Source organism: Bradysia coprophila (genome assembly GCF_014529535.1).
Source record: "Bradysia coprophila strain Holo2 chromosome X unlocalized genomic scaffold, BU_Bcop_v1 contig_35, whole genome shotgun sequence".
NCBI lineage: Eukaryota > Metazoa > Arthropoda > Insecta > Diptera > Sciaridae > Bradysia > Bradysia coprophila.
Genome location: NW_023503325.1, coordinates 289627 through 302797, shown reverse-complemented (window position 1 = coordinate 302797; position 13171 = coordinate 289627). Strand labels below are relative to the sequence as shown.

Here is a 13171-nt window from a genome sequence, read left to right as displayed (position 1 = left end):
TTTTCTATTACCCTGCTTGGTGCTTTGATTATATTTATAAATCGAAAGTTTGGTAGTCGGTAGTTTCGGTAGTTACACAGCTGGATTGACAATCAAAATTGCAAAGCCACTATGAGCTGAATCAACAATTATTTGTTATCTGATAACCGATAGCTCAGAGTTGGCAGCTGACTACCGAACGTAATTTTCGGCAGAGATATTTACTATTCGAGAACTACGCACCGACTGACGGAACTATTCTATCTGATTGCCTGTTTATAAAACGAAAATTTGGTGGTAGTTTTGGTAGCTGATAGTTTTGGCAGTTATTAGTTTTGGTAGATGCACAAAATTGCAATGGAACTGTGAGCAAAATCAAAACCAGGCAAATAATAATTATTTGTTATCTGATAACCGATAGCTCAGAGTTAACATTGCAATTCGAAAATTTGGTAGTTGGTAGCTGGCTACCAATAATATAATTGACTGCCAAACATAATTTTCGGCAGAGATGTTTTTTATTCGAGAACTGCGCACCGACTGACGAAACTATTCTGTCTGCTTGCCTATTTAAAGGCTGAATTTTTGGTAGTTGACTACTAAACTGATAGGTGACTACCATGCTGATAGGTGGTAGAGATGTTTACTGTTTGAGAGCTGCACACCGACTGATGAAATTATTTCGGCTGATTGCCTATTTATAATTCGATAATTTGGTAGTTGACTACCAAACTGATAGAAAGTTGATGGAGTAGATGTTTACTATTCAACAGCTGGATATCGACTGGTGAAACTATTCTTCCTGCTTGCCTATTTATAACTCACGTATTTGGTAGTTGGCAGCTCCTCGATTATTCTGTCGCATTACTTTAATTGCTTTTTAACTCTTTGTTTTTACATATTTGTTTCATTCAAATTCTTTCATTCAATTTAGATATTGGATTAAATGCAGCAATAGAGTCACTAGAATTACACTTGATAAAATTCGCTTTCGCATTGCATTGTTGAACGTAATTTTCCATTCCAATGCCAAGCTCGTATTTGACGCTTCAATTTCGAAATATCGTTCGCTCCCCCCGATAACTTCCAATCGTTTCGCATCCCCATCCATTGTCTCAATTGTTGCATAAGCTGGTGTGTCATCCAATCCAGCAATCACTATTCGGCCCAGATTACTTTCCGTTGCGAAACCCATTTGTCCATCCACATATGTGCTGGTCAAAATACCATCGCCAAACTCGAATCGAAGGTAAATGTAGTGGCCGCGACGATATCTGTAACTCTTTTCGTCGTCTATGTACAACGTACCGGTGGCTTTATTTTCACTATTAACGGCGACAAAGAGCGACACAGGATCATTGGTCATATGACTGGATGATTGTCGTGGAATTTCTTTTTTCGGAATGATGGTACCACCTTTCTGGAACACGGGCACCTTCAACGAATCAACTGGTATCGATTTCGAGCCAGCTGAAGTAACAGTCTCGTAAGTATCAAAATCATACCAGATGTCAGACTGTTCTTTTCCATCTACCGATGGAAAGTAGACAACAGCTGCCGTCGCTGCTTTATGTAACACTGGCCGTACGAGCAATTTATCTGCCAGCATGTACTGGTTGTCTAACATGAAAACGTTTTTGTCTAATGGATATTCGGCCAACATTGGTCTCATAACTGGCGCATAATATCGTTCATGCTCGTAAAACAATGTGTACCAAAAAGAGAGCAGAGCGTACCGTGTTCTGAGTGCTTCTCGTGCAGCAGATCGGTAAGGTTCGGACAGAAGATAGGGTTCTCTTCTTTTGGTATCTAAATGGGCGTGAGCCCTGTAGAATGGCTGATAGACAGCCGCCTGATACCAACGCACCAACAAGTCCTCCTCCGGATCACCGAAAAATCCTCCTATATCGCTACCGCAAAAGGAAATTCCTGACACTGACACCGACAAGCACATCTTAATAGAGTTTTGAAGGTGTTCCCAATTCGAGAGATTATCCCCAGTCCAAATAGCCGCATACCTGTTGAGTAACAAAGAGACAATTGGCATAGCACTGATTTGTGTCAGCCACATCAATTACCTTTGTGTCCCACCATAGAATGATCTTGTTAATATGAATGGCCTCAGATACCCATGGGATCTCTTCGTTAAGCCGTCAAATGTTCCTTTCACATGCATCAAACCGAAAATGTTGTGAATCTGTCTGTGCTCCCATCCATTGTAGTGAATGTTGTCCTTGGACATAGTAATCTCCGGCCCATTAAATACACTCGGCTCGTTCATATCGTTCCAGATTCCCGTGTCTTCGGCATTTTCAGCGAAATTTTCGAGTCTAAACTGATCGGCATAAAAACGACGAGCTTCCGGATTGAAGTAGTCCACATAACTCGAGTCCCCAGGCCAACAATATCCGACAAAATCATTGCCATCCTTGTCTTTCACATAGTAATCGAGATTCGTGTTATCTCGATAGTATTGGTATGAGTCCTGCACCTTTGTGTGTGGATCAATGATGAATGTTAAGTGTCGACCGGTCGACCTTAAATCGTTCATCATCTCGATCGGCGCAGGAAAGCCAGTATGGTTCCAAGTGAAATACATTTTATCGTCGGTATACTCAATGTCCAGCCAGATTGTGTCGACGGGCATATCGTTCGCATCAAAATTGCTAATAACTTGAAGTACATCCTCCTGGGTAAAATAGTTCCAGCGGCATTGATGATGCGCCAGGGCGAATAATTGCGGTAAGTTTCCGGATCCAGTTAGCTTTGCATACTGAGTGAACACGTCATTTGGAGTGGGACCCAACAGTACGAAAACATCGATAATTCCCGCTTCTGACATGAAGTGAGCGGACTGCGTGCTACGAATATCAACGAATGTTTCGGCTGCATTGTGCCAGAAAATTCCACTCGTCTGACCGTTTCCGTGTCCATAAATAACCGGTACAGAGCCATACAAGGCCATACGACTGTCCAGCTCATATTCGAACACGTCCAAATTGTACAATCGGTACGGCTCCATTCCGACAGTTACTTTCAAAGCAAATGAATCTGCATGCTCGGGAATGCCGAACAGAACATCAGCAGTGTGGAAAGTAAAATCTCCAGCAACGGCTTCGGGGCCATTGGGTTTGGTGTCGTTGAAATCCCCGAAACTTTCTTCCCAACTACCCAGCTCTTCGTCACCGGGCGTTGTTGGTCTCGTACGGTAATGTTCGAATCTCATCAGACTTTGAGCGTTGAAACTCACAGCTAAAACATCGTCCTGATAGAACGACAATCTAAATGGAGACATACTGACAACCGCCCAGTTCGTATTGGAATTGATAATTATTGCTGAACTTGAAATTGTAAAATCAATGGTTGTGTACTGTGGTTCGTGGTGCAAAGCTTCTGTTACACGGTAACGCGGCTTCAGTGGATCTTTTTCGTTTATCTCAAAATGAAACCCATTGTCCTGGGAAGAACACAATAGAGACTCAGTTAGTAATTAAGCTAAGCAATGAGGCAGGGACTAATCTTGACATTTTCCAGATTTTTCCAAACTTTTCCCATTTTTTTTTACAAAATTATTTTTTTGGAAAATAGGGAAAACTTTGAGGAAAAGCGGGAAAATTTAGAAAGAAAAATCTTCAAAAAATTGTCCATGCAATTACGACGCTTACTTTCAAACCCCTCAATCTCAGCACGAACAGGTGACCATTATCCTCATTACGAATATCAACAAAAAAATTCGTTGAATCTGTGTACAACGTTTCACCGAGCACTTCATAATTTGACGAATTTTGGTAACGACATCGGCGACAAAAACTGCTCTGCTCACAAGTCTTGAAAACGGTTCGGTCAACCGCTGTGCTGAATTTTAATAAGCCCACCAGCCATATTACAGTCATCAACTTCATTCTCTGTCACCTTTAATTTCCGTACTGATCAAACAGAAATGCCATAAATTATAATCGCATATTGATTCGAGACGTCTCTTTATCAACATTCGAAATTGTGTGTATCTGAGCTACGTGGAGAGGAGATTAGCTTTATTATTGTGACATTATCAAAGGTACCATTCAATAAAGACATTGTGTTCATGTCGAAAAGACGAGCACTTTATGTTGATGTGCATATCAATGTAGGTTGGTTATAAATCATGAGACAGGGCTTGAAAGGTTTTAATGAAAGGTAAAGGTAAATGACTTGGCGACCTACAACATTGAAGCAACGATGTTGAGAGGTATATCTGCATTCGAACCAAACTAAATAGCCTCAATACGAACAACACACACTCTAAGGATAATAGCGGCAGAGTCAAAATGACCCAAACTTATATCGGCTAAATTTGAAGTTTTTGGACAAAATGATGTATGGACGACTTGTTTATTATCAAAAATAAGGGGCACCTTCAATACATCACTTTTCGATTTGTCCACGGGAACCACCTGGAACCACTTGCAAAAATCAAACAAAATTTCGACTCTGCCGCTATTATCCGTAGAGTGTGTGTTGTTTGGATTGAGGCTATTTAAACCAAACATATCATCCCATCCTTGCACGAGTACATGTTGCACCCCATTTGTACATTTTTCTTAGGTTTACTAAAAAGGCGCGGAGTTGCGCATGTGATGGCATGTTTAATTTCATTTCGCATATGAATCACAAGAGATTTACATGCGCAGAGGTATAACTAGCCTTTTGGTCATATAATTGTCACTGCCGCCATGACGTAACTTTTTGTTGAAAACTTTGTTAGTATTTTAAGAATGTCTTTAGTTAGGGCTGGACTGGCCATATGGTGAAATCCTATGGGACGTGTTCTGGTAGCCAGTCCGGCTCTGTCTTTACATTAGTCCATGGTGGACAAATTCTATACAACCAAAATGCAATATAGATAATCAGTTCAAATTCTCATTCGAATTGATTCGTGTTATCATTTCGATAATAAAAATTATCTTAGTGACAAGACAGAACCTGAATTTTATGGCAGAGCATATCGATCTACTCTACAGTTTATGATACCATATTAATAATCGGAAGACAAACGTTATAAATAATATGCAACCTGCGGTCTGGCTGTAGAATATTAAAACTTTTACTTGTGACGAATAACTGAGTGTTCACTGGTTGTCAATGCTACTCATACATTTTTCAGAACGTCGACTCGTAAATATTACATTGTCTGAAAATACCTTTACCTATCCATATTACACCATAAAGTCAGTAATTGATTTGAAATTCATTTAATTGAAATCGATTCTACCAATTATTGAAGGTCTTTTCCATTTTCAGACCTTCCACGCTTTAAAAATCTTCGTATTTTAAGAGTTTTAGTAGGTTTTAGGTTTTAGCTTCCGTTGGCTTTATTTGAAGAATATTTCACGGTGCGCCTTAACCAACTTTAAATAGAAGTGTCGGATAACAAAAAATTTTCTTTTGTAATATTGACGAGGGGTGAGTAAGTAATTCATTTATTTATAAATTAGCTCGAACCGCTGGGAGATTTTTGAGGTCGGGATGCAATGACTCCTCATGACCACACATGGTCCGTCGAGTCGCCTAGAATCCCAATTTATACTGTTATTAGTAGAGTGACTGACTGCAAGATCGTTCGTATAAAAAAGTTACTCTAGTCCACCCGGTTGCAGAGCAGTGGCCTTGGAAAGTAAAAAAATCACAATTTTCAAAGCGTGATACCAGCAAGACGATGCAATCTGGGAAGTGAGTAAGAAGCTGTAGTGGCAAGGTTTGATGAGCCCTTTCGAACGCATATAACACATTTTTCGAAATTAGTCCGGAATCACCAAATTTAAACAAAAGTTAATTTTGGGTAATTCTAGTCAACTTTGGGCACCTTTGTACCCTAGCGGTAGACTTTTTTAGTCTGAAGTCTAAGGTTTTCAATGATACCAAACATGCCATGCACGAGTGGCAGGAGGAATCTTTTATTAGGACATTTTGCATCAAGATCACTCTACTCGGCATTTGGTGACGTTGAAAATTTATATTTTTTTTAAGACGTTTCGTGGTTGTTTAAAATATGGAAAAATGGAAATATTATTATTAAAAAAAAAAAGAATCGAAGGCAATTTAGTGTAAAATTGTATTAAAAGAGGATGATTTTCTATACGGCCGAATACGGCAAAATGTCCTAAATAAAAGATAAAAGAAAATTATTGGAGTTGGTGGAAGGCCTGCATTTTTTCCTATCGGTCTGTGTGCTGTGTTCTCGATGAATTTTTCGAATCAATTCAGATATTAGCTCTAAATATTAAACTATCAAAAGAAATTAAAATCGGTAACTAACATAGTTGTTGATTAAATATAGAAAAAATTTTTTTAGTGCCAATTCAAAAATTCTTGGTATATTTATCACAGACAAAATAAATAAATATTTTAGTAGAAATTTTGTTGGTTTCTGTGCCCTGAGTAAAACACACCCATTGAATGAAGTCCAATGAAGTCTGTGGTTCCTCTGGAGTCGCTTCACAAAAATAACACTTACATATTTTGTGAAGCGACTGCAGCAGAACCACACAGACGTGTGATGACGGAACTAAACTTTATGAAAAATCTGCGTATTTTGGAGACATGCTAAGAATAAAGCTCTGCGTCGAAACGGTTTAAATAGCCGTACCAGATCACGTTTTTTTCGTGAGAGTTACTATTCTCCTTAAAGTATGTTTGCAGGTTTGGATGTAATAGTAATATCACCCGATAATGATTTGGCTGCGTAAATATGTCAATGTAGCAGCAATATATGAATGAATTCGCCCTTTCTGCGAATAAGACCCATTCCAATCATCGCACTCCATCTACCTCCATCCAACTCTCTCTAAATTTGTTCAATGAAAAATGGAAAGAAAATGTCTTTGCTACAACCTGTTCTGAAGCACACACTTTTTCGTAACAAGATGAAGAAAAAACTTTTCATATTAACGAAAGTGTTGACATAAATTCAAATAATTTGGTATATTGAAACGAGAAATAAAAAATAAAACTTTTTTGCGAAACAGGAAGAAAAGCACGGTATATATATAACGAGCAATGCCATCAAGTTTTGTCTTAAAATATTTAATCTTTTCCGATGAGGCAGAGAGGAATCAGAAGAAAAAGGGAAAAAAAAGAAAAGAAGAGGAAAATCTATGTTTCTTTTTTCGTCTCTACATCCTGTTCGTTGTTTCATATACTTTGGCCGGGTCGTTCTTTTTATTCCCGCCCGATATTCAATCATACTTATATTCGAATTTAACGACCAATCAATATTTTCTAATTAACCAAACTCAATTAAGAGGTTCCGATTTAAACCCATAAAATTAATGTCTCAATTTGCATTTTGTGTTTTTCTTATGTCGGAATTGATATACTCTCGTTTTAAGTGTGTATATCAAGCATTCCGGTTTCAATTCGATATTCAGATTGATTTTGAGTGAAGTTTTTTTTTTGTTTGATAAGGGTTGTCGGTGTCTAAGTAAATCATGGAGCATTTTGTGCAGTGATTTTGACGATTTAATGTTCAGTCGAATATTTCTTCGAGGGAATCTATTGAAAAGCAGCCGACCGTTATCGGACGCATTTTCCAGTGGACTTTCTTATATGTGCCCAGAAAGGTATTCGACCCTAGAAGCCAAAACCACTTTCAAAAAATTCTTCGAAGCTTGCGTGGCTGGTCAAAAACCAAAAACATGCACTTTTCTTACAGAAATTTTTCCAGGGTCAAGGTCGTGTGGGGTGTTATTAGAAAGGTAATTTTATGTACTTCCGGCGTAAATAGGGTCATTAAAAATTCATCCACACTGAAAAACCGAAAAAAGACTGAAAACTCACACGTTTCTTTCAGAAATTTCTCGAGGTAAACGAGCCGTAAACAAGGTCGTGTGAGGTAACTTTAGAAAGATAATTTTATGTCGTTTCAGGGGAAGTAGCGTATTATGTGAGTTTAGAAGCATCTACAATGAAATATGAGCACTTAAACATTTCAACTTCTCATATTTCATCGGAGATGCCTCAAAAGCCCCATAAGACCCCATTTGACCTGAAACAACATACAATTACCTTTCTAAAGACACCTCACACGACCTTGTACGGCTCGTGTACCTCGAGAAATTTTCGAAAGAAAAGTGTAAATTTTCAGTCTTTTTCGGTTGAAAACTTCAACTGCACATATATCAGTGTGGATGAATTTTAAGCCCAATACGATCTATTTTCCCTCGAAGTACATGCAATTACCTTTCTAATGACACCCCACACGACGCTCTACGACTTGTGTAACTGGAGAAATTTCTGTAAGAAATGTGCATGTTTTCGGGGTTTGAACACCTCCGACCACACAAGCTTCGATTTTTTTTTTTGAAAATGGTTTTGATTTCTAGGGTCGAATACCTTTCTGGTCACATACAAAAAAAAATCCAATGGAAAATGTGTCCGATTTTGGTCAGCTGTTTTTCAAAGGAATCCCTCCTTTGGTTCAGCATATACTTATGGTTATTGGAGCTGCTTCAGTATATATCAATCTGATAAGCTAATTAATTAATTCGATCATTCATTCTATACTGTTGATTTAATTATTTCTTTAATTCTGATACCCAGACAGCTTTTGTTCTTTCCTTTTTTTTGACTTTCGGAGTTACTTAAATACAAAATCTAAAATAAAAGTCTGGTGAATTTGTTATACTTATAAAATAGTGGAAGGGTATGGACTATTACTCATACATTATACTGGCGCCGATTACAGTTGGACAGTTTTTATAAAAGTAATTTTTGACCGTTGAATTCATGCAAACTCGCCAGTCAGAATTATAGAATGTGGAAATTGTTTTCGTCTTCTTCTTCTTAATCAGCCCGTTGATATCCTCTGCTGGATGTAGGTCTACACTTTTGTCTTCAATTCTGTACGACCCATTGTCATTTGCTGCCACCTTGTCCCCTCCATTCGCTTGATCAAGTTCTCCTATCTTCCTGGAGATTCAACCAATTCATTATGGTTTTGGTCCAACATTCAACTATCATTGTCGCAATGTGTCCTAACCAGTTTTAATTTCAGAGATGCTATCCTTTCCATCACGTCCACGACTTTCGTTTGCTGCCGAATCCACTGATTCGGCATTTTATCTCAAACATTTTAACAGGTCAGAAAACATCGAAAATTTAAAAATTTTATTTTATTTATTACACCAACTGCTTATTTTAAGCTACCTGGCTACATTACATTGCATAATATCATAATATTTTGACTCAAGAACAAAGAACACAAAAAAACCGACAAGGCTATCAAAAACGAGGCTACTCACATACGATCGATCAGACACATTAAACTCACGAATCAAATCAAAGGCAGTAAAAGTGAATGGACGAAATTCAACAAGATTCTTGGAAGCGTCGACAGCAGTCTGTGGATGGATACTCGGTTCATATCAGCCAGTATCATCATCCGAAAGAGAAGGGAACCCCAATCGGGACAAGAATGAACTAGTAAGCTTCACAGATCTGACAACTGAGAGGAACATCATCAGCGTAAAACTGTGAGAAAAAGTTGAAAACTAGTTCAAATAGCAGTTCTCCGTTAGGACGATACGTTTAAAAAAATAACAGAAATGATCCTTCGAGAATTATGAACCATCGTTCTCCCAAAAAAAAAGGAAAATTTTATTATCGATCCACCCTGCGAAAAATTGCATCCTATAATATTCTTCACTACATCTTTGACTCGGACATAACAGCAAAATTAGCTTTCAATCTCTACATAAAAATGGATATTATTTGCCTTATAAACAAACGCAAAGTTTCATAGACATAACATTGAACTTATTAGATAAATAATCTTCGATGTTTGATAAAATACACTTCCATTTTACTGGAACGCATTTAATGTCCATTTGCAGTTTGTTCCAGTAAATTTAAACAATAAAATTCCTCCGAACGAAAGACAAAATTACAAGTCATCTAGCGTCACTGTGTTCAAAGTGTATGTACAAGTTAAAACGATGGAAAGAAATTAAGGTGCAAAATTAAATAATAAAAAGCAATTTTGCTAAGTACTTCGTCTTTTCCAAGAAAATAAGAGAGATTGTGTGTATATAAAACACACACAAAGTGTAAAGCATTCTTGTGTTATAATAAATGGCGAAATTAATTTTGTTTTTACTAAAATTAAGTTGGAGTAATTGTCACCGAAATGGTCGTATACACTTTTAAGTTAATAAAATTAAATTGATTTTCTCTATGCCGTGTACCAAAAAATGTTTCGTTTTTATGCAAACACATTTAGACGTCTTGGAACATCAAATTGACCGCTACGTGCAGATATATATTTGAAATTCTTCGAGATTTTTTTTTATCCGATGCTGTAGGTTCGAAATTTTGGCAAATTGTAGAATTTTCTAAAATTTAGGGGCGAATCATGACCGTTGACGTTGGCATCTCAGCACAAAACTAGGCATGTTTACTAAGAAATATTATCAGTCGATGATAAAATTCCAAAATATCGATATCAATCGAATGTTTTATCGACAATCGTTTTATGGTTAATCATCGATAAAATTATCGATTATCGATATTTATATAATAATTGTCGATTATTGATGAAACTGTCGATTGATATATAATTGATATTGCGTCAGGTCATACTCCCCAGAAACTGTGAAAAAAGCACAGAGTTCGAATTTCGCAACAATCCGCCTTCCTTCCATTCAATATTGAGTAATAATGAGTATAACCACGGCTACTGGAGATTATTTTACATTTTCTCATTATCAATAATCGATAAACACTCAATTATCGACAATCGATAAACATTTGATTATTTGCACGGAAAATTCGGCAAATTCGACATTTGTTGTGTGCTGCATATATTTGCTGCAGACTGAATAATGTTCCCGTGTGTTGTATTCAAAATATAGTTCCGACAACAATATTTTTCAGCTGGTGGGAATATTGTGAGGTTCCCAGGTATATATTTGCTGTGTGCTGAATTATATCTTCAAATTAGTTGTGGGATGTATTACTTAACTTTACCTGCATGCCGAATATTGACTAAATGGTACTATCGAACTATACCTGCATGCTGAATATTGACTAAATGAATAAAGTCGTCTGTATTTAGAATGGACTATGCAACAATAAATTTATTGTTTTAATGAAATAAAACGAAGATCTCAAGAACATACGCATAAAGATGATTATCAAATCTAATTTTATTCCTTCATTTAACTCAATGGTAACGAATTTACAGAATTCTTGGAAATCTATTCTTCTTCTTTTGTTCTAAAAATAGATGATACCAGCCGTATGTGTAGAGTTAAAGTTATTTCTATTTTTACCGAATTAATATGCAATGATAATGTTACATTTATGTATTTCAATAGAAATTTTGACGAACGAACTTTTAAATCCATTTTCGGTGTTAAAGGCTTTTGAAATGTTAACAGAAACAGTTGGTGGTATTCAGCAATAAATGATGGAATTTGTTTATGTACTGTCCGTTTGACAAGAGGATCGCAGGGGGTTTTGAACATTTGTTTTTTACACGTTGGCACATGTGCTCTTGTCAGATTCAAGATTCTTTTTACGAAGGTTACGCTGATTATACTTTGTGAAAAAGGCCAATACCTTGCAAATATGTCACATCTTGGACAGAATTTGACACTGCAATACCTGCAACATGAAAAAACTAAATGTTCGAAACCCCGTGCTTCCACCTACGTAATATACACAAACTAGGTGAGCCAATCTTAATTTATTAATTCGCGTAATAGATGCTCACTATTAATGTGAACAGTTTTTTTGTAGAACGATTGAAAAAACCTCTAATTCAGAACCAGGCTCAGAATTAAAATAATAATATCCGATGACATTGCTTAGTGGGGAGAAGTACCAAGGCTGTATACTTTGGGGAGGTCACGCAGATGCAGATACGCGGGTTACACACCACGTTTCATACAAAAATTTCACCACGCCATACAAATTCAATTTTGGTGAATTTGTTTGTATGGAAAAGGTGTGTTCCCGCGTATCTAATAAAATGGCGATCTGCGTGACCTCCTTAAAGTATACAGCCTTGAGAAGTACTACATTTGAAAATAAATTCAATTAAATGTTGTTGCATAACCCATTCTAAATACGGACGACTTAATTCATTTAGTCAATATTCAGCATGCAGGTATAAATATGCCTGTGTGCTGCATAAAGCAAAGTAACAACGGTTCGAAATAAGACTGCCACTATATGCAAGCAGTATAGCAGCAGTGGTAAAGTCGTTGGCAGTCAGAAACTGAGGTTAAGCATCGATGATCGCGGTCCGTACTCGGGTGGGTGACCGGAAAAAACGTAAGCAAAAAAAAAAATTCTGTTAGCAATTTAATATGATGAATTTAAATATAAATCTACGGCTAATAACAAATAATAATAAAATTGAAAATAAAAAAAAAAAAAAATTGAAAAAGTTTTTTTGTTTTTTTTTGCTAACGCAAATAAAATATATAAAGTTAATTAAATCAATTTCTTCTATTAAACGATAAATTAGGTTGTTTATTGAATTGAAAAAAATGGCGTCATTTTATATTATAAAACAGGCATACAGCTAAGACCTGCACGCTGAAAAATAATATCCAGCACACAACAACAATATTCATTAGGCGGGCATTGTATGATCCTCAGATCAATATGCAGCACACAACTAATGTTCTATAATCGTGAAGCTGTTCCCGATTTCTTCGTCTGGGGTGCATATATGAGTTTTCCGTGTGTGAACATCGATAAAACATTCAATTGGCATTGATTTGTGGAAAGTATCGATAATCGATTCCTGGAGAATAAACGATATTTTATCAATCAATAAGGAAGGGACGGATCGATTTTTTCCGCGATTTTTTGTCCCATACCACGACTTTTAGTCCGTGGTACGAATACTATTTGTCATATTGGACGGAGAAAAAGTGCGACGAAGTCAACGAAGTCGCACTTGTCGGGTATAAAAGATTTTACAAAAAGAAAATCTATGAAAATAGCACTTCCCACTCAATTTCACACCCAAATCACATCCACTCTGACCTTAGTCAAATGTGGTTTAACGAAGAAAATCGTCATTAAACTCGTTAATCGTTACATGAGTATTGTTTTTGAAACGTCAAATCACCAACACATAAATTTAGTTTCGGTTTCTTCTTATGTTTTTTTAACAGTTCGCTTAGCGGTTCACTTAAAATAT

At 36.7% G+C, this 13171-nt stretch overlaps 1 protein-coding gene across 1 annotated transcript; it reads right to left on the bottom strand.

Moving 5' to 3' along the window:
* Positions 1-814: 814 nt before the first annotated feature.
* Positions 815-3923, bottom strand: LOC119069480 (neutral alpha-glucosidase AB-like). The gene is made up of 3 exons (XM_037173547.1): positions 3645-3923; positions 2058-3436; positions 815-1997 (listed from the first exon to the last, which is right to left on the bottom strand). Exons 1-3 carry the CDS (start codon positions 3879-3881, stop codon positions 905-907), a joined length of 2709 nt encoding a protein of 902 aa, XP_037029442.1. The 5' UTR covers positions 3882-3923; the 3' UTR covers positions 815-904.
* Between the last annotated feature and the right edge of the window lie 9248 nt (positions 3924-13171).